The following is a 21,288-nucleotide window of genomic DNA, read 5'->3' on the forward strand; positions in this document are numbered from 1 at the left end:
GCAAAGGAAACTATAAACAAAGTGAAAAGATAACCTCTGAAATGGGAGAAAATATTTGCAAGCAATGCAATCGACAAGGGCTTAATTTCCAAAATATATAGACAGATCACATAACTCAATAACAAAAAATAAACAACCCAATCAAAAAATGGGCAGAAGACCTAAACAGACATTTCTCCAGAGAAGACATACAGACAGTCAATGGGCACATGAAAAGATACTCAACATCGCTAATTACTAGACAAATGCAAATCAAAACTACAATGAGGTATCACCTCACACTGATCAGAATGGCCATCATTAAAAAGTCTGCAAATAACAAAGGCTAGAAAAGGTGTGAAGAAATGGTAATCCTCCAACACTGTTGGTGGGAATGTAAACTGGCAACCACCATGGAAAAAATATTGAGATGTCTTTAAAAAACTAATGAGTTGGAGTTCCCAACGTGGAGTAGCAGAAATGAATCCAACTAGGAACCACGAAGTTGCGGGTTCAATCCCTGGCCTTGCTCAGTGGGTTAAGGATCCGGTGTTGCCATGAGCTGTGGTGTAGGTCGCCAGCGCAGCTTGGATCTGGTGGTGCTATGGCTGCGGTATAGGCCAGCAGCTGCAGCTCTGATTAGACCCCTAGCCTGGGAACTTACATATGCCGCAGGTGCGGCCCTAAAAAGAAAAAAAAAAAAAAAACTAATGAATTACCATATTGTCCAGCAATCTCATGGCTGGCCATATATCCAGACAAAACAAAAAAAGATACATGAACCCCAATGTTCACAGCAACACTATTCACAATAGCCAAGACATGGAAGCAATCTAAATGTCCATTGACAGATGAACAGAAAAAGATACACACATACACACAGAGGAATATTACCCAGCCACAAGAAAGAATGAAACAATGCCATTTGCAGTAACATTTAAGGATCTAGAGATGATCATATTAAATGAAGTCAGAGAAAGACAAGTATCTTCTTTTTTTTACCATTTATTTTTAAAAAATTTTTAAATTACTCAATGAATTTTATTACATTTATAGTTGTGCAATGATCATCACAACCCAATTTTACAGCATTTCCATCCCAAACCCCCAGCCATCCCCCACCCCCAACCTGTCTCATTTGGAAACTGTAAGTTTTTCAAAGTCTGTGAGTCAGTATCTATTATGCAAAGAAGTACATTGTGCCCTTTTTAATATTTATTTATTTATTTATTTATTTTCAGTAAATCATCAAAATTTTTTAACACTTTTTTATTACTCAAATGAATTTATCACATCTGTAGTTGTACAATGATCACAACAATCCAATTTCACAGGATTTCCATCCTACTGTGCCCTTTTTTTAGATTCCACATATAAGTGATAGCATATGATGTTGGTGTCTCACTGGAAAGACAAATATCTTATGATAGCAAATGTGGAATCTAAAATATGGTAGATAAAATGAACCTATTTACAAAACAGAAACAAACTCACAGACGTAGAAAGCAAACTTATGGTTACCAAAAGGGGAAGGGGTGAGGAGGGTTAAATCAGGAGTTTGGAATTAGCAGATACAAACAACTACATATAAAATAAACAAAAAGGTCCTATTGCGTAGCACAGGGAACTATATTAAGTATCCCATAATAAACTATAATTGAAAAGAATATGTGTATGTGTATATATGTATATGTGTGTGTGTGTGTATATATATATATATATATATATATATATATATATATACATAAAACTTTGCCGAACACCAGAAACTAGCACATCACAAATCAACTATACTTCAATTAAAAGAAAAGAATCAACGAAGATTTTTGCTTCTGAGGGATAATGAATCAGTTACAAAATAAGGCACTTTTAAATGTACAACAGACAAAAAAAATCAATAGTCAAGTTTTGCAGTATCTTTCAGAACTAAAAATGAGTTCCTTCTTTAGGAGATGATGGAGATAAGGCATATTCATTCTGCTGATGTAAGGAGATAGGGGTAAGGCATCTTTTCCCCCTGCTTAAAATGAAACTTTTAAGCAGTACCTTTTGGTGAACCATCCTTTGCAATTGTGCAAACCAACCAAGAAAGTCTGTGTCCATTCATTTGATCCCTGGAAGGCAGCAAGATACACAGACTTTCATGAGAAAACATAGCAAGGGGAAAGAGTAGAGAAGAAATGGGATTTTTTTTTTTTAATTTTTGTCTTTTTAGGCCCACATACGTGCCATATGGAAGTTCCCAGGCTAGGGGTCGAATCAGAGCTGTAACTGCTGGTCACAGCCACAGCCACAGCCACACGGGATCTGAGCCATGTCTGTGACCTACACTACAGCTAACGGCAATGCTGGATCCCTAACCCACTGAGCAAGGCCAGGGATCGACCCATGTCCTCCTGAGTACTAGTCGAGTTTGTTACCCCTGAGCACAAAGGAAACTCCAGAAATGAGAATATTGATGTCAAAGGGGAAGAGTCTGAGACAGCCACCAAATTTTCCACATGCCCAGCATAATATGAAAGAAGAGCAAAACATTTCCTGTGACACAGTGAAAGGAACAGAGGTTGGTGAGAGAAGAGGTAAATTCTCCAAAGCAGCCTGACAAGCTGAGGTGCACAGCAACAAGCCAGTACAGATTACAAGATAAAATGATAGATGAATGTGCAGGTAATTCATGAACACTAGCGTGAAGAGAATCAGCGATAAAGAAGAATCAGAGCAGGAGTTCCCGTCATGGCTCAGGGATTAATGAATCTGACTAGGAACCATAAGGTTGTGGGTTAGATCCCTGGCCTTGCTCAGTGGGTTAAGGATCTTGCGTTGCTGTGGCTCTGGTGTAGGCTGGTGGCTACAGCTCTGATTAGACTCCTAGCCTGGGAACCTCCATATGCCACAGGAGCGGCCCTAGAAAAGGCAAAAAAAGACCAAAAAAAAAAAAAAAAAAAAAAAAAGGATCAGAGCAGACATATTATCATAAAGACACCCGAAAAGTAGGCTCCTTCCTTTTCCTACATACATTCACATAAACCTTCCAGAACATAGACACAAACCTCTGGAGAAAGGAAAAATGAGAACGTCTTTATTTAACTTACAAAAATGTCGATATGAACATAATTTAACCCAGCAGTTAAGATTATGTTTTCTATCACTCAGAACACAAACTCATGTGTACAAAACTTGTAATGTCTCGAATTTCTCTAAGTTAAGAAATAGAAAAATAAGGAGTTCCTGTTGTGGCTCAGTGGGTTATGAAACAACTAGTATCCAAAAGGATGCAGGTTTTTTCCCTGGCCTCACTCAGTAGGTTAAGGATCTGGTGCTGCCATGAGCGGCAGTGTAGGTCACAGACATGGCTGGGATCTGGCGTTGTGGTGGCCAGCAGCTGCAGCTCCAATTTGACCCGTAGTCAGGGAACTTCCATATGCTGCAGGTGCGGCCCTAAAAAGAAGAAAGAGAAGAAGGAAAGAAAGAAAGAAAGAAAGAAAGAAAGAAAGAAAGAAAGAAAGAAAGAAAGAAAGAAAGAAAGAAAGAAAGAAAGAAAGAAAGAGAGAAAGAAAGAAAGAAAGAAAGAAAGAGAGAAAGAGGGAAAGAAAGAAAGAAAGAGGGAAAGAAAGAGAGAAAGAAAGAAAGAAAGAAAGAAAGAAAGAGAGAAAGAAAGAAAGAGAGAAAGAGAGAAAGAGAGAGAGAGAGAAAGAGAGAAAGAGAGAAAGAGAGAAAGAAAGAGAGAAAGAGAGAAAGAGAGAGAGAGAGAAAGAAAGAGAGAAAGAGAGAAAGAGAGAGAGAGAAAGAGAGAGAGAGAGAAAGAGAGAGAGAAAGAGAGAAAGAAAGAAAGAGAGAAAGAGGCAGGGAGAGAAAGAAAGAGAAAGAGAAAAATAAAAGTAGTCAACTTTTTGTATACTTGAGTTTTTGACTTGAGAAATTTGTATCCTGCAAAATGTACATAACTAACCCTTGCTAGATTGTAGGCTTTATATGGTCAGGAACTACATTTTGGCAAATTTAAGGAATTTATATGCTAATTTGGTTTTTTTTTTTTCTTCTTGTTTTGATTTTGTTTCATTTTGGTTTTGTTTTCCATGTTTTCTTGCCACACACCTGAGTGCTTCCTCCAGTCATCAAGCAGAAGTTTAGGATAAGATCCTGCTGGCCTGGCCTCGGTACATGCACTGCACTATTGAATTACTGGACTTAACATTAGATGATCATCCCTCCCCCCTTGGCTCAGGTCTGGCCCTCCTGACTGGGTCACCACTTGGTTTTCTGTGCTGGAGCATCTATGTCAGAGCACTTCACTATAAATGCCAGCTGTTCTCACTGAGCTCTCAGAGAGAATTGCCCTTGTCACCCAGATCTTGGAGAACTATTTGGGTTTCCTCTGCATCTGTCATCCTTGTTTTGACTCCTTAACTGCAGTAACCTGGCTCTGGCTGCTCAGGTTTTCATTTTGCCCCTCTGCACCCTCTTATCTGCACCCTCTTATCTGCTCCCCCATGCCATACATACACCCTTACACATCAGTCCTTTCAGTCTTTACCACCTATCCTAGTCTATGAGGGTAGGGTTAGAACTACTGTAAACAAAGAGGTTGTGTGCCAACCAGTTCTACAAGGATTAAGTTGTAACTTGCGGCAGTTACTGAATGACTGCTTCAGACAGAGGAAATTGAAACAATTACAGGATGCTCTGTGCTTCCGACAAGCAGGCCTCCTAGATAATTGGATGTATATCTCTGGAAGAATGTTAATGAATCCAGATTCTTATATTTTCCCATACATAGAAAAGCGCTAAAATAATTAACTAGAGATATCTGCTCTTTGCAATTAGTAGTAATCTATCAACAAGACGTATGGTTGCCTGCAGGTTTTCCCTAGTCAAAAATTATGCATATACTATTTCCTCCCTTACCTCCTCAGAGCAGTTCCCTCAGAGCTGCAAGAGGCTGTATTCTGGGCTACAGTCCTCAGTAAGTTCCTGAAATCAAACTTAAACTCACAGTTCTTACACTGTATGTTTTTATTTGTCAACACTACTTACCTCCTCTGAGGATTCTAGAGGATCTGGGAAATGAGCAGCCATCTCCCCTGTACAATTCTGTTTTCACTGACTGAGTCATTTGGTCATATTTCCTCCCCATCCAGTTCCCTGTCAGAGTCAATGAGGCCCTTCCTCTTTTGAGCTCCTTTGCCTGTGGAATACTGCCTGGCCGTAGCTGTGGTTCCTATCACTTCCCCCACAACCTTCCTTGGTTAACTTTGTGCCTGTCTCATGTATAATCACATCACCAAAAAAGGGAAGGCAAGATAATAAATTTTCACATTTTGGTAACATATAAAAATAGTAACAAATAAAATAGTAACATATAAAAATAGTATACAAATTGCTAAAGGTTGAGTTTTTCCACAATTTTCCACATTAGTGATTATTTTTTTTTAGTTCTACTTGCAAGTTGGAGGATCTGTCATTGTTTCTTTAAAAAATAATAATGTACCATATCACTATGCATAATGCGTTCTTCTATTTATAAGGTTGAAAATTCTGCTCTTTTAACATTGTAAAAAAACTTGTATTTTTAAAAATACAATTTACAAACATTTAATAATCAGTTGTAATTCACCATGTTAACAGACTAAAAGACAAAACAACATTATCATCTTGGAAGACAGAAAAGGAATTTTACAAAATTAACAATCATTTATGATATTAGCTGTCAGTAAATTAGAATGAGTAAGGGAATGTCCTCAAACAGGGCCTTAAAAAACCCTACAGCTAATATACTTAATGATGAAAGACTGAATGTTTTACCTCTAAGGTCAAAATAAGGGAAGATGCCCATTCTCAACATTCGTTCAATATTATATGGAAGAGCTAAAATAAGGCAAGAACAAGAAAAAGAAATAAAAGGCATAGAGAATGGGAAAGAAGAAGTAAAACTGCGTCTATTTGCAGACTACATAATTGTTTACACAGAAAAATCCTAAAGAACCTACCAAAATACTAGGACTAATAAGAAAATTTAGTCACAGAATACAATGGTTAAATATATAGATTCTATTTTATCATATTCGCCAAACAATTTTTCCACTTTATTCTTCAAAACAGCATTTCCAAATTGTCTTCTAAAGAACACGGGAGAAATTAACACGTGTGTTACCTCAACTTGACGTTATCCTTGAAAATGAGTATGTTAGTAAAGACAGCAGGATTGAGAATGGTGATGGGAGCTTTGACCATAACTTAGTATTAATTTCTTCAAAAACCAAAAAATTAAAGGTCCAAAGCAAATATAGGAAACTATTATATTTTTAAAAATCTATTATTTTCTACACTTTTCTGTGTGTTTGAAATATTTCATAATTTATCATTTTTTAAATTATCAAAATAAAACAAAAATAGAAGAATTCTGTGGATCTAGCAGATTCAGGGTCTGCTATAAATTGAATATATCAAACTCCTAAACATATGTAGTCTATAATATCTAGCAGCAGAGAGATTTGTTTAAGTTTGTTTTCTACTTCAATGCTTTCCAAATTTAACCACAGATCTCTCTCTTAAGCCATGCCAATTAATATCCCATGGGTCAGCATTCATAAATAGTAATTTTTGATATGCTGCTTTATAATTTACACCTGACTGCTTCTCAAAATAATTTGAGGAATTATTTAATGAAAAATAAGTGTATTTAAAATAGAAATTAAAATTCAAAAATACATGAGAGGAAGACAGTAAATAATAAGCAAAGCCAATATCGTTACTGTCATGAAATATTAAATCTAGGTCTGAATTTTCTGGTAGTTAAGGCATAAAGGGGAACTCTGATTATCACCACACAAAGCAGCACACTGGTCTTTGGGAAAGAGAAAGTTTTTTTCTGATACTAAATTTCAAGAGACATTTTTCACATTCATCACCAAATAGTGTAACAGACAATCTCTCCAGGAGATATAGTGACACTTTTGATATTTTTTCCTTCCAGTTTTACCAAGATATAATTGAGATACAGCTCTGTATAAGTTTAAGGTATACAGCATAATGATTTGACTTACATACATCATAGAAATGATTACCATAAGTTTAAGGAACATCTATCACCTCATATAAATGAAATGAAAGAAAATTTTTTTCCTTGTGATGAGAACTCTTAGGACTTACTCTCTTAACAGCTTTCACATACAGCATATAATAGCATTAATTATATTAATCATGTTGTACATTACCTATAAGTTTATCTTATAACTGGAAATGTGTAAATTTTGACAAATTTCCTTCAATTTTCCCTCCTGCCCACCCCCTGCCTCCAGTGACCACAAATCTGATCTCTTTTTCTATGAGTTTGTTTGTTTGTTTTTGAAGTATAAATGACCTGCAACATTATGTTAGGTTCTGATACACAAGATAGTGATTTGATATTTCTTTTTTTTTTTCTTTTTTCTTTTTGTCTTTTTGCTATTTCTTTGGGCCGTTCCCGCGGCATATGGAGGTTCCCAGGGTAGGGGTCGAATCGGAGCTGTAGCCACCGGCCTACGCCAGAGCCACAGCAACGCGGGATCCGAGCCGCGTCTGTGATCTACACCACAGCTCAGGGCAACGCTGGATCGTTAACCCACTGAGCAAGGCCAGGGACCGAACCGGCAACCTCATGGTTCCTAGTCGGATTCGTTAACCACTGCGCCACGACGGGAACTCCTTGATATTTCTATATACTATAATGATCACCGTGGAGTTCCCGTCGTGGCGCAGTGGTTAACGAATCCGACTAGGAACCATGAGGTTGCAGGTTCGATCCCTGCCCTTGCTCAGTGGGTTAACGATCCGGCGTTGCCGTGAGCTGTGGTGTAGGTTGCAGATGCAGCTCGGATCCCGCGTTGCTGTGGCTCTGGCATAGGCTGGCAGCTACAGCTCCGATAGGACCCCTAGCCTGGGAAACTCCATATGCCGCGGGAGCGGCCCAAGAAATAGCAAAAAGACAAAAAAAACAAAACATATAATGATCACCGTGATAAATCTACTTACCACTTGTCACCATACAAAGGTATTACATTTTTATTTTATTTGCTTTGGTTATTTTTAACGCCAGTTCTCAGCAATGGATGAGGTATATTATTAAGAATATGCCCTGAAGAAGGCACTTCTACAAAATATCTCTTCATAAATATTTTTAGTTTGTCAAAGCCATATATGTGTTCCTATCCAAAAGCAGGTAGAAATGATCAAAGAAGTAAACCTTGAGCTTCTGCAACCATAGAGGACATTTTTAAATGTACAATATGAAGTGTGGTCTGGAAGTGGATATAGTTTTGGCTTAAAGTCAGAATTATTCTTCCTACATAAATATACAAAATATAAAACATCCTTTCCTTTTCAGTACCATAGGGGCAAAAAAGGACAGCTCATCAGAGAACACAGAGGCCTGAGATTACAGATACACTATGCAAATCTAAAGAAGAAAAGGAGTCTTAACATTATAATTGACAAATATCATACTAAAACTATACTTTGAATTAATGTATAAGGAGAGACTGAAAAAAAGGGGGACCCATACCAACAAATAACCAAAGAAAACGAAGTTCAAATAAGAAAAGAAGAGAAATCCAAACTTGAGCAAAACTTCTAATAGTAACAATAAGTTTTCATCAGTTTATTAGTGAAGTTATAAATTAATATCAGAAACCCACAATTTATCATATGTTAATAGATCTCATGCAATTACACTTTAGTAAAATTAATTTGCAAGTGGCTTAATTCCAAGTCCTTGTTCAGTAATTTTTAACTAATATTATTTCTGTCTTCATAAAGGCCTTAGTGAAAGACAATTGTAGTCAAGACTTGCTCAGACTAGGCAGAAGAGGTTAACTACTGCTCTTTAAAGCTCATAATGTTTTTCAGCTGTGCCTCACATTTGACATGTATGGAACAAAGACATTAGAAAATTATCTCAGTGTTAAAGCAATTTAAGACCATCTCAAAAGCCTATCTGGGGTTTTCCCAAGAGATCCACAACATACACATTATCTATCTCCATTCAACTGAAAATTCTTACTCACTTTCAGGTGGAGATGAAAATCTTGAATTGATCAAATTGCCCATAAACTCCTCTAAATTCACTGTCCCATCCTCTGAAAGAAAAATATATGTCAGGGGACATGGGAAAGGCAAATTATCAGAGATAATTGCTATGTTGAAAAATAATTTATGGATTTGGCCTTGAAACATAGTTAAATGCATATCTATATTCAATCAGAAAGATATATTCAGACACACACTCATCCTCTATAGATCTCTCCTTTGTAGGATGCTGTTGAAAATAACTTGAACCTAACTGGGTAGCAGGTAGAAAAAAAAGCCTTGGATAATTTATAAAGCAGATAAACCCTTTAACAATTCTTAAAAAAAAACCCTCAAATAGCTGCATATTAGCTAAGCTAAAAAGTCCTAGAAACATATTAAATACTCACCTGTGATAGCCACATTCTTCAGTGCACTTTGGATCACATCTTGAGGTAATGGAACACCTATATTTTTCATCATGGAGTCTAGGTCATCAGGATTGGCCACATTTTTCCTTATGGAGGCCAGAGCTTTCAAGGGACCTTCTATTTCTATATTGAAAATATATGCAATGCTTGAAGTTCTTAAAAACACTCAATTATCAATAGTCAGTATAAGGTATAACAATTTCTACTCTATTACTCCTACTACTGGTACTTATTGACACTTATCAGTCTGAGCTTGCTAGGCAGTATGCTCAGGGCTTTACATATGTCATCTCATTTAATTCCACAAAATTCTGTGGGTTGTACCAATATTTTCCTTACTGAACAGATAAGGAAACCCAGCTTTAGAGAAGTTATTCTATCTAAGCACACATAGTTACTAAAAGTGAAGCCAGGTTTGAAGTACAGGATATTTGACTTCTTAGGCAGAATATTTAGCCAGCATGCTAACCAAGACACTTGCAGATATTTAAATCTGAGATTTAAGAATGATTACATAAAAAGAAATCTCAGAACATATGCTTATACTTATCCATTATATCTGAAGCTGGGAATTCCATTAAAGCTATGCTAACTAATCATAAAAGTAATTCTTCTGCCAAACATTTACACGAATAGTCTCAATTTTTTTTATTCAGTGGATACCTGTATGTATCAACACATACAAAATTTCCCCCCAATAATGGAAAGATTCGCACTGATACATCACTACCAAAAATTTAATATTTGTTTTTTAAAGTATCATGTACAAATTATTCATTCAAGTAGGAAAAAATTTTAAATGTTATATTATGATAAACACTATCATATCACAAGTATTAACCCTGTAACAGAACTGTTTATAAACCATATATCTAAGAGAGTTTTATAAGGTCCCACTTAGAAAAATAAGGATTATGGACAAAAATCTTCATCAGTTGAAAAAACATACTATTTTGGCCACATCCTAAACACTTAGGCTCTGGAAAACAATTTTATTTCATAGCTACTTAAATTAGGTCTTTTAATTTAGTTCAGTTTCAATTTTGGAAAGAATCTCCACAAATTGTAATTCAAGAAAAGGTTAGGATAGAACTTCCTATTGAATCTTCACTCAAAGTACATTTGTTATATATGTGAGATGTTTTACAGCATTAGAAAACTGCACAAATATACATAATCAAAACTAAACAATTCCACTCAAAATTATTGTTAAAAAATTCTCACTCACTTGAAACTTTTGTAAAATATGGCATTTGCTGCAACCTAGTCAGGCAGTCTTTTAAGTCCAATTTTCCCTTGTCTGAAAATGAAACATAAAGGAATGAATGTCTTGCACCAGAGATACAAAATAATGTGGTAAGATGTACATGCCTACTAACCTTCAAAACCAAAGTTAGTCCTATGTTTTTCTGACTCTGATTATGCCAAACACATCCCAAAATAACTATGAAAAGGGACATGATTATGATGACTCTTGTGATCTTTGGTTTTTTTTTTGTTTTTTTGTTTTTTTTTTTCTGTAGAGCCAATGAGTATTTCATAGATTTTGTGGGACTTCAAGGCTTCTCCAAGGAAATAAAACTCAAAAAGCCTCCAGTGAAGATAAGAATTGCCAGACCCTTATCATCCCACCTGTCTCACTGTAATTGTTACCATGTTCCTAAGGACCTTCCCACCCCAGCAACTCGACCTATTCCTTCCTGCCCCCTACTAGGAAAGGTATGTGGCCCACTCCTCACCCTGCCCCTATACAGGCAACATATGCCTCCAATCAATCAGCAAGTATATCCAAAGACCCCATCCTTCCCCAACCAACCAGTAAGTGTATCAGAAGACCCCATTCTTCCCCAACCAATCTTCAGGGCAACAAGTGTATGGCAAGACCACCCCTCACACTCCTTTGTCTTTGGGCCATAACAACAGACGCGACCATGCGCCAGAGTCAGCTCTTCCTGATTATCAGGAAGTTGGCCCATTGTGTTAAGTGTCTCTTGCCTCAATAAACTTTTCTTTTCTTTTCTTTTTTTTTTTTTTTGCAATCTATGTAGTTTATTTTTTTTTTATTTTTTTACAGAATAAAATACATACGCTTACACAATTACATTCACACAGATTATTATAACATGGATCTTAAGAAACAGATTAAGTGACTTCCACTGGAGAAGTGGAATGGAAAATATGCTGAGACAAATAGGAAATTTATTCTATACTTTATCCCAATTTTATGGCTTTCATCTTTACTACTTAGTTTTATCTATTACATTTCAATTTTTCTTTAAAAATTAGCATTATATTAAGTTGTTATATTATGCAACTAAAATTTATAAAGAAGAAAGCCTTATATACCATTAAATATTTTATACAGCATAGTAAAAAGAATAACTTAACTGGTAAGCATAACAAAAATAATACACCCTCTGAAAATAAGTAAAATATAAAATGCATAAGTTGGTTAAAAAACAGTGTAACTATGTAAATATGTCCTCACAATTTGTTCCATCTCATTGATTCTTCAATAAAGGCATCACACCATTTTAGGTGATGTGATAAACAAGACGTTATAGACTTTACATTGTACCATGGAGAGAAATGGTTATTAATAACGCAATTGTAGAACTATTATTTAATTGTACAGTGGCATTATTTAATTATAATTATCATAAATTCTTTGATGAAGAGGAAATCAGAATCAGATCTAAGAAGACTTCAGCATTCCAAGAATGATGTCAAATGACCCCCTTCATGGTGGATTATGCACTTATTTACTATGAGATATATTTCTTCTCCAGAGATTCCTTGTTTGTGTATCAACTGTAGATTTTTGGTTTGCAGTTATTCTGAAGTTTTGATGTAAGAGTCTATATGTATATGAGATTGTTTTAAGTTGTTGTTCTCTTAATTGCAAGTTCATCTCCGGTGTCCCGCATTTGTACCCACCTCTTCTCATGATTTCTGATTTTGATGGTATAATTGTGCATGGATGATTTCGTATCTTTACTGTATATATACCTTTACTGGTGAGCCTTGTCATTTGTGGAATTTTTGTTTCCTGTTGCTGATCTTTTCTTTCCTGCCTAGAGAAGTTCCTTTAGTATTTGTTGTAAGGCTGGTTTAGTATTGCTGAATTCTCTCAGCTTTTGCTTATCTGTGAAGGTTTTGATTTCTCCTTCAAATCTAAATGAGAGCCTTGCTCGGTAGAGTATTCTTGGTTGGAGGTTTTTTCCTTTCATCACGTTAAGTATATCACGCCACTCCCTCTGGCCTGCAGAGTTTCTGCTGAAAAATCTGCCGATAACCTTATTGGGATTCCCTTGTATGTTACTTGTTTCTTTTCCCTAGCTGCTTTCAATATTTTCTCTTTGTCTTTAATTTTGGTCAGTTTGATTAATATGTGTCTTGGTGTGTTCCTCCTTGGGTTTATTTTATATGGTACTCGTACCTCCTGGATTTGAGTGAGTGGTTCCTTTACCATGTTAGGGAAATTTTTGGCCATTATCTCTTGGAATATTTTTTCTGTCCCCTTCTTTCTTCTCCTTCTGGCACCCCTATAATAAGGATGTTGGTGCGTTTAACATTGTCCCAGAGTTCCCTGAGACTCTCTTCATTTTTTTTCAATCTTTTTTCTCTTTTCTATTCTGCATCCATAATTTTTTCTAATCTGTCCTCCACCTCGCTTATTTGTTCTTCTGCCTCCTGTGCTCTGCTGTTAGCTGCTTCTAGTGAGTTTTTTATTTCAGTTATTGTATTTTGCATCTCTTCTTGTTTAAGTTTTATATCTTGTATCTCTTTGGTTAGTGTTTCCTGTAAGTTATCCATCTTTGCCTCCAGTTTATTTCCAATGTCTTGCATCATCTTCAGCATCGACAGTCTAAAGTCTTTTTCCTGGAGGCTGAGAATCTCCTCATTGCTTAGCTGATTTTCTGGGGTTTTTCCTTTCTCCCTCATCTGAGTTACAGTCCTCTGTCTTTTCATTTTTATAGGTTTTTGGTGTGGTGAACTTTTTATAGATAATAGAGCTGTAGCTTCGCTTACTTCTGGTGTCTGCCCCCCTTGTGGCTGAAGTCGGTATGGGGGGCTTGCTGTAGGCTTCCTGATGGGAGGGGCTGATGCCTGCCCACTGGTAGGTGGAGCCTATTCTAATCCCTCTGGTGGGTGGGGCTTAATCTCTGGATGGGATTAGGGGCTGCTGTGTGCCTGAGGCTCTTTAGGTAGCCTGTTTACTGAGGGGCGGGGCTGGGATCCCACCTGGATTGTTGTTTGCCCTGGGGCTTCTCACCACTGACTGAGGGTAGGGCCAGATTTTCCCAAAATGGCCACCTCCAGAGAAAGGCAACTGCTGAATATTCCCGAGAGCTTTGCCTTCAATGTCTTTCCCTCACAACAAGCCACATTCACCCCTGTTTTCCCATGATGTCCTCCAAGAACTGCAGTCAGGTTTGACCCAGATTCCTATGGAGACCTCACTCTGCCCTGGGACCTAGTGCACGTGAAAGTCTGTGTGCGCCTTTTAAGAATGGGGTCTCCATTTCCCCCAGTCCTGTGGAGCTCCTGCGCACAAGCCCCGCTGGCTTTCAATGCCAGATGCTCCAGGGGCTCTTTCTCCCAGTGACAGATCCCAGCATGTGAGGGTTTGATGTGGGGCTCAGAACTCTCACTCCTGAAGGTGAGTCTCTGTGAACCAGTTAGTTTTCAGTCTGTGGAGCTTCCCACCCGGGAAGTATGGGGTTGTTTATATCACGAAATCACCCCTCCTACCTGTGGATGTGGCCTCCTCTTTTTCTTCTGGAGGAGGGTATGGGTTTCCGGTCCATTTGGGTGGAGATTGCTCAGTCTTTAGTTGTGAATTTTGTTGTTTTTAGGAGAGAAGTTGAGCTCCAGTCCTTCTATTCCACCATCTTAATCCCGTCCCTTCTCTGCAGTCTCAATAAACTTGTCTTTTCTACACCTTAGTTTAAATCAGGAAAATTCTTTTTCCACCCGTGTGCAGAGACCACAACAGATTTTACACAAACCTTAACCAATTGGGACCACTGTTTTGGTGCACTTTCTCTCTCATACTATATTCCTTTAATTTTTCAGCATTACAAGTTCTACTATAATTATCTATGTTTCCTTAGAAAATAATTTGTTTGCTAGGAGTACCATAAACCAACTGAGCCATAATATTTAAAGAAAACTACATACATTTATGAGCAAGATATATTAATAAAGGAAGTGTGCAATCTTTTGCTTTCTATCAGTCATACACTTGGAACTTAAGAAGAAAAAGAACACCACATACACCATGACATGCACCAGAAGGCTGTGCATGTCAGCTCAACATTCCTTTGGCAGGATTCCAAAAACACCAGTGTAGCCCTTTGAGGGTTGCGAGGAAACCACACTGGTAGTATGTATCACCATACTAAGGCTTAGGACATTGATTCAAGGGCACAAGACAGCTTTACAGCTCCTAACCAGTATGAACCCATGACTCAAAGCTCAGGAGGCAAAAAAAAAAAAAAAAAAAAAAAAGCATGCGTGCACGAGAGAGATTATTCTTCTCTAGGATAATTTGATATGAAGATCTCAAAATCTTGCCCAAGCTCATAGAAAAAATTTAATGTTGTTAAACTTGTACTGATTCCTCACCACTCAGCTCTGTGGATTTATGAGTGAAAATAGACATAAGTTTTATATGTAATAAATGAAGATGCTTACTATCAATAGAAACTGATGAAAGCACCTCTTGTAGTTCTTCCTCTGGAAAATAAATCCCCAGGCCATTCAGTACAGGTTGTACATCATCGACATCAACTTTTTCATTGGTGACCTTGTCTAAGGCCTTTGCCAGTTTATTAACTTCTATTGAGAGAAAATATTTTCATTTTAGATACAAATTATAAATATTTAAACCATATTTCCAAAAATTAGTATAGATATCTAGCATTTTTTTCTAAAGACAAATAGCTCTCACTTTAAATGCTCTCTTGATGTAAGTAACTCTCATTTCAAATATATAAAATACAAATTCAATTATAAGGCAAGCTCATAGCAGGAATTAAGCTTTGGTATCTGTCTACTTCTGTTTGTCCATTTCCGCTTCCTATGCTTCCCACATCCCTGCCTTACATGTCCAGTGTTCTCTTTGCTGCTTCCCAATTCCTGCCACCACCTCTTTATCATTTTACCATTAAAACTATACTATCTTTTACTTAGGGCTGAGAATGTATATGGTATATATGGTAACAGCTAATTAATCTATTAATAGAATTGGGTTTTCAATTTTTTAAATTTTATTTATTTATTTATTTTGTCATTTAGGGCCGCACTGGCAGCATATGGAGGTTCCCAGGCTAGGAGTCGAATTGGAGCTGTAGCTGCCAGCCTATGTCAGAGCCACAGCAACGTGAGATCTGAGCCGCGTCTGTAACCTACACCACAGCTCACGGCAACATTGGATCCTTAACCCATTGAGCAAGGCCAGGGATCAAACCCATGTTCTCATGGATGCCAGTTGGGTTCGTTAACCACTGAGCCACGACGAGAATTCCAGAATTGGGTTTTTTGAGGGGTGTATGTGGCCAAGGTGGCAGAGTAGGAAGACCCTGAGGTTACCTCCTCCCAAATAAAATTACAACTATTTACAGAGCAACTATCTATGAGAATAACCTGACGACTAGCAGAAAAGATTTGCTAGAGATATAAAGGAGGAGCCACAACATGGGTAAGAGGTAAAGCTGTAGTATAGTCAAGACCCACACCCCCAGGTAGGGGACGCACAAACAAGAGGACAATCACAATTGCAGAGGCTCTCCCCAAGAAGTCAGAAGGCCAAGCCACATAGGGCTTCACAGCCCAGGGGTCCCACACTGGGAAGACAAGCTCCCAGAATTTTTTTTTTTCTTTAGAAATTAGTATTAAAGTACAGTTGCTGTACAATATTATATAAGTTACAGGTATACAATATTGTGATTCATAATTTTTAAAGGTTATACTCCCTTTATAGTTATTATAAAATATTGGTTATATTCCTCACGTTGTACAATATATTCTTGTAGCTTATTTTATACCTAATTGTTATCTCTTAGTCTCCCACCCCATATTGCCCTTCCCCCATTTTTGCTCTCCCCACTGATAACCACTGATTTGTTCTCTATATTTGTGAATCTGCTTCTTTTCTGCAATCAGAATGCCTCATTTGAAGGGCCAATACGGCTTGTGTACAAGACAGACAGGGAGCTATAGGGAATAGGGACTCCACTCTTACAGGGCACATGGAAAACTCTTTTTTTAAAGCTGTCTGCTGTTTTCTTTTTTGTGGGGAGCAGTTCTTATTCTTTTTTAACTAGAACAAATCCCTTTGTCTTTCATTTTCCTGAACTTTCTCTATGAATTTAGGTGAAACAGTTACCTATCCTAGTGTTGAAAGGGTGTCCTCGTATGAGAGAATTCCTATGCAGTCTACATGTGGTTTTGGAGAAGATATGGAAAATGTGGGCAGGGGTTATTTCTTCCCAAAGAATGTGCTAGCAGGTATCACCTTGGTGGGAGGTGGGGCTGGAGATGGAGGGGCTAGAGCCAGAGCCATGTGTGAGCTAGGGCTTCTCCTATGCTCAGTGGCTGTCACTGCCCTGTTTGGGCAGGGTTGATTCCCAAGGTGCTGGAGCAAAAGCCCTAAGGATTGGATTTGAGCTGGGACCATTCCCTCTAAGTATGCATTCTCTCCTTCCCAGCAATGGCATCTTTGTCCCAGAGGGGAGCAGTATTGCAACTAAAGGGGCCAGAGTGGTACTCAGCATGGGCAGAGCACACACTGGCATGGTCTTCACACACAATCACAGCTCCAAACCCCTCCATCTCTGCTGCCTCTGTGAACACTAGTAATGGTTGCCCTCACTCCATTCAGACGTTGTGTTGGGTCACAGCTGGCTCCTTTCCCAACTGCACACTCTCCTTAGCAATGACAACCTTCTCGCTGGTGTGGAGGGGCCAGAATGGGCACTTGGCATGAGCTAGGGTTTGCACTGGGTGGTTATGGGAAACCAACCAGAGTCCCATGCAGTTTCAATATGCTTCCTCTGACTGTTCCTCGGAGTGAGCAAGCATGTGTATGCTTTTCACAAGTGGAATCTAGGCTTCTTACAGCCCTCATGTTAGTCCCACCAGTTTTCAAACCAGTTAAGGGGACTCATCTTCTCAATGTCAGACCCCAGGGCTGAGGTGCTCAATATGTGGTTTGAGTTGTTCACTTCCCAGGGAATATCTCTGAACCCTTTAATTCCCCTCTTCTTCTGTGTCTCCTGGTAGGGACACAGGTCCTGACCTGATGACTTCTCTTCCCTTCCTAGCCAACTCCATAGGGATCCTTCTTTACAGTCTTTATTAAGAATCTTTCTTCCAATCTTCAGTTTGTTTTCAGTGAGATTTGCTCCACATGCAGATTATTTTTGATGTGTTTTTGGCAAGAGGTGAACTCAGCATCCTCCTACTCCACCATTTGATCTCCTCTGGTTCTTTATATATTTTTCAATTTATGATCTGTGTGAATATATTACCTAACAAAAAAACTTAAATTTATTAACTAAGGCATTTTTAACATCACATATTTTTGTCATCCTTGTTAGAAGACATACTATTTGCATCAATTATGAAATTGTAAGTAATGTTAAAAATGAGACCTAAGTGAACATAGGAAGTTCACCTTCATCTGGATTCCTAAAATACTAAATGTATAGCATTCATTCTTGTAGCATGTTAATCATGTTTTTACATAAGCGGTCCATCACATTTCAATGATTATGATAAACATTCCTTATATTCTAAATATGTATATAATACAAAAATAATAAAAAATTAAAAATAAAGAGAATGTGTATAAAACTTCCTAATTATTCTCACCCCTAAAATCTTGAAAACGCTTATTGCTTTTCAATGCTAAAAGTGCAGTCTTCAGGGAAACATCTCCCTTTTCTGTAAAGACAAAAACAGTACAAAAATAAATAGACACATTCAAGAAACATAAAGGACTTCCACAATGAGTTACATTGGTTTCTTTAAAGCAACTTATGATTTTCTACCTCTGTAAATTTTTGTCCAGAATGCTATCCATTCTTCACCTATTCAAATCTTATTCATATTAAAATCTGACCATAAGACTAGTTTTCAAAAAAGCCTTCCCTTAAGCTTATATTCCCCTCCAGCTACAGCTTTTTCCTTTCCTTCATAACCTAATTTCTGGAAAGTTTAATCATATCCTCATTCACATCTCAAACTGCTGATATCTGGCTTTCACCTCCCCGAAAGTGCTTTTATCAAGTTCATCAGTTGACTATTTATTGCCAAATCAATGAACACCTTTAAATCTTTTCTCTTATTTAATACTTTCCTCCTTCAAACTCTTTTTTCTCTTTATTTTGTTGTTATAGCTCTCTCTTGGTTTCCCTTCTACCATTCTGGTTTCTTTTTCTTAATGTCCTTTATGAACTACACTTTCTTCACCATTGCTTAAATGTTACCATGGCCCAGTGCTCTGTCCTAGGCCCTCTATTTGTTATACTCTATACATTTGTCCTGAATTCTCTTGTAACTACGAACTGTATGTTGATGACTCCCAAGTTTCTTCCCTTTTTTTTTTTTTTTTTTTTGTCCATGCCTACAATATGTGGAAGTTCCCATGCCTGGGATCAACCCAAGCCACAATAGTGGCAATACCAAATCCTTAACTGCTAGGCCACAAGGGAACTCCTCCCAAGTTTCTGTTTTCAGCTTAGACCACTATTTACTGCTCATCTTCAACTCTAGGTCCATGAGCATCTCAAACACAATATATCCTTACTTTTGCACTAAAACCTGATCCTCCTTCTGTATTCTCTTTCCTATTAGAAGACATCGCCACGAAACAAGTCTCCCAAGCCAGATATCTGTTATTCATCCTTAATTCCTCTACCTCTCCCTTCCCTAACTTAAACAATGATGAAGTTCTGCCTCTAGATCTCGTATCTGTTCCCATCTTTCCATCCTTAGAGCCAACCCCTTAATTCAACATACATGCTTTTTAACCTGGATAGTTGCATGTCTTCTAAAATGTCTCCCTAATTTTAAGTTAACTCCCTTTCTCTTCTTCCAGATTTTGTTTTGTTTTGTTTTGTTTTTTTGCTTTTTAGTGCACCCACGGCATATGGAGGTTCCCAGGCTAGGGGTCGAATTGGAGCTGTAGCTGCTGGCCTATGCCACAGCCACAGCAACACGGGATCTGAGCCGTGTCTGCGACTTTTCTTTTTTTTTTTTTGCCAGCTCGTTGCACTTTTAATGTATAACATTCCAGATACAAGAAAATTGGTTCTAACACTGTTATAAATAAATGAGATCAGTCCTCAAGGGCTCCATAGTGAACAGCATCTTCATACCCTCCATGCTCACCGTCTTTGCTTTCTGGGTGTAACTTAATAAGATCATCAGTTCGAAGAATGGTGACTGCAGCTTCAGTTGCAAATTTCATACTCTTTACTTTAACTATGGTTGGTTCAAACACCCCTGCTTGCTTGTTGTCTTGGGGTTTACCATTGACCACAGCAATGCTGGATCCTTAGCCCACCGAACAAGGCCAGGGATCAAACCTGCGTCCTGCGTCCTCATGGATGCTAGTCAGATTCGTTAACTGCTAAGCCACAACAGGAACTCATTCTTCCAGTTTTTAAAAGATATAATTGACATAGAGCACTGTGTAAGTTTAAGATGTACAGCATAAAGATTTGACTTACATATACTGTGAGAGGATTACCATAATAAGTTTAGTTAACATCCCTCATTTTACATCTATATCTGTACAGATATTATATTTTTCTATATGAAAGAAAAAGAAAAAATGTTTTTTCTTGTGGTGAGGATTCTTAGGATTGACTCTTAACTTTCATGTATAAAAGACAGCAGCGCTAACTATATTTATCATGTTGTACATTACATCTTTAGTACTTATCTATCTTAAATTGGAATTTTGTACCTTTTAACCACTTTCATCCAAATTCCCCTCCATCAAACTCCTTGCCTCTGGTGACTACAAATCTGACCTTTTTTTTTTTTAATGTTTGTTAACTTGTTTTTGAAGTATAATTGACCTACAACACGATGTTATTTCCTAGTTACAACAAAATGATTTGATATTTCTGTACATTACAAAATGATCACCATAATAAGTATAACTACCATTCGTAACCACACAAAGATATTACTTTATTGCTATTTTTACCTCTTAATCCCTCTCACTCTTTTCTCCCCTTGGGCAAATACCTGTTTGTTCTCTGCCTCTGTGACTTTGTTTTGGTTTTGTTATTTTTGTTCCATTCTTTTGTTTATTAGATTCTATGCATAAATGAAATCATACAGTATTTGTCTTTCTCTGTTTGACGTATTTCACTTCGCATAATGCCCTCTAGATGTCTCCATGTCGTCAAAACCTTCAGTCCTTAATACCACTATCAGAATGCCTACAATAAACTGCAAAATCATGTCACTTTTCAACTTTGAATTTTTCAATGATTTCCTAGAGACTTCAGGATAAAGTTCTAACTCTTTTGCAGAGAAAAACAAAAATAAAAACAAAACCCTTCTTGATCTGCTCTTGGCTTCACCTCTCTCATTCTTCTTCCCCTACTATGCACCAGGAAGTCAAGGATCAAACTTTGATTCATGATTTATACATGAACTGTAAAACTTGCTAAAACACACACACACACACACACACCTTGGCCTTACGTAGATATCTGTGAAGCAGGAGATCTACAATGACATCAAAGCATCTGGGTTTTTAACAAATTCCCTAGGTCTGAGTGTAAGTCTCACTGGGCTACTGAGAGCT

At 37.5% G+C, this 21,288-nt stretch overlaps 1 protein-coding gene and 1 long non-coding RNA gene across 2 annotated transcripts in view; one reads left to right on the forward strand and one right to left on the reverse strand.

Annotated features, from left to right (window-relative positions):
- The window catches only part of LOC146398066 (uncharacterized), a 1,038,644-nt gene that overhangs the window by 977,712 nt on the left and 39,644 nt on the right, over positions 1 to 21,288 (forward strand). The gene's annotated exons all lie outside the window — the stretch shown is intronic.
- EFCAB3 (EF-hand calcium binding domain 3) overlaps positions 1 to 21,288 on the reverse strand; it is a 371,875-nt gene that overhangs the window by 234,723 nt on the left and 115,864 nt on the right. Inside the window, exons 27-31 of the mRNA XM_084984064.1 lie at positions 18,333 to 18,404; positions 15,153 to 15,296; positions 10,681 to 10,752; positions 9,432 to 9,575; positions 9,021 to 9,092 (exon numbers count right to left, since the gene is read on the reverse strand). Coding sequence (XP_084840190.1) covers positions 9,021 to 9,092; positions 9,432 to 9,575; positions 10,681 to 10,752; positions 15,153 to 15,296; positions 18,333 to 18,404 — 504 coding nt within the window. The remainder of the gene's footprint in view (positions 1 to 9,020; positions 9,093 to 9,431; positions 9,576 to 10,680; positions 10,753 to 15,152; positions 15,297 to 18,332; positions 18,405 to 21,288) is intronic.

The sequence above is a fragment of the Sus scrofa genome, chromosome 12 (assembly GCF_054392235.1).
Source record: "Sus scrofa isolate SSC_HxYL_T2T_F1_AM1 chromosome 12, Sscrofa_HxYL_maternal_Yorkshire_Landrace_v2.0, whole genome shotgun sequence".
Classification (NCBI taxonomy): Eukaryota; Metazoa; Chordata; class Mammalia; order Artiodactyla; family Suidae; genus Sus; species Sus scrofa.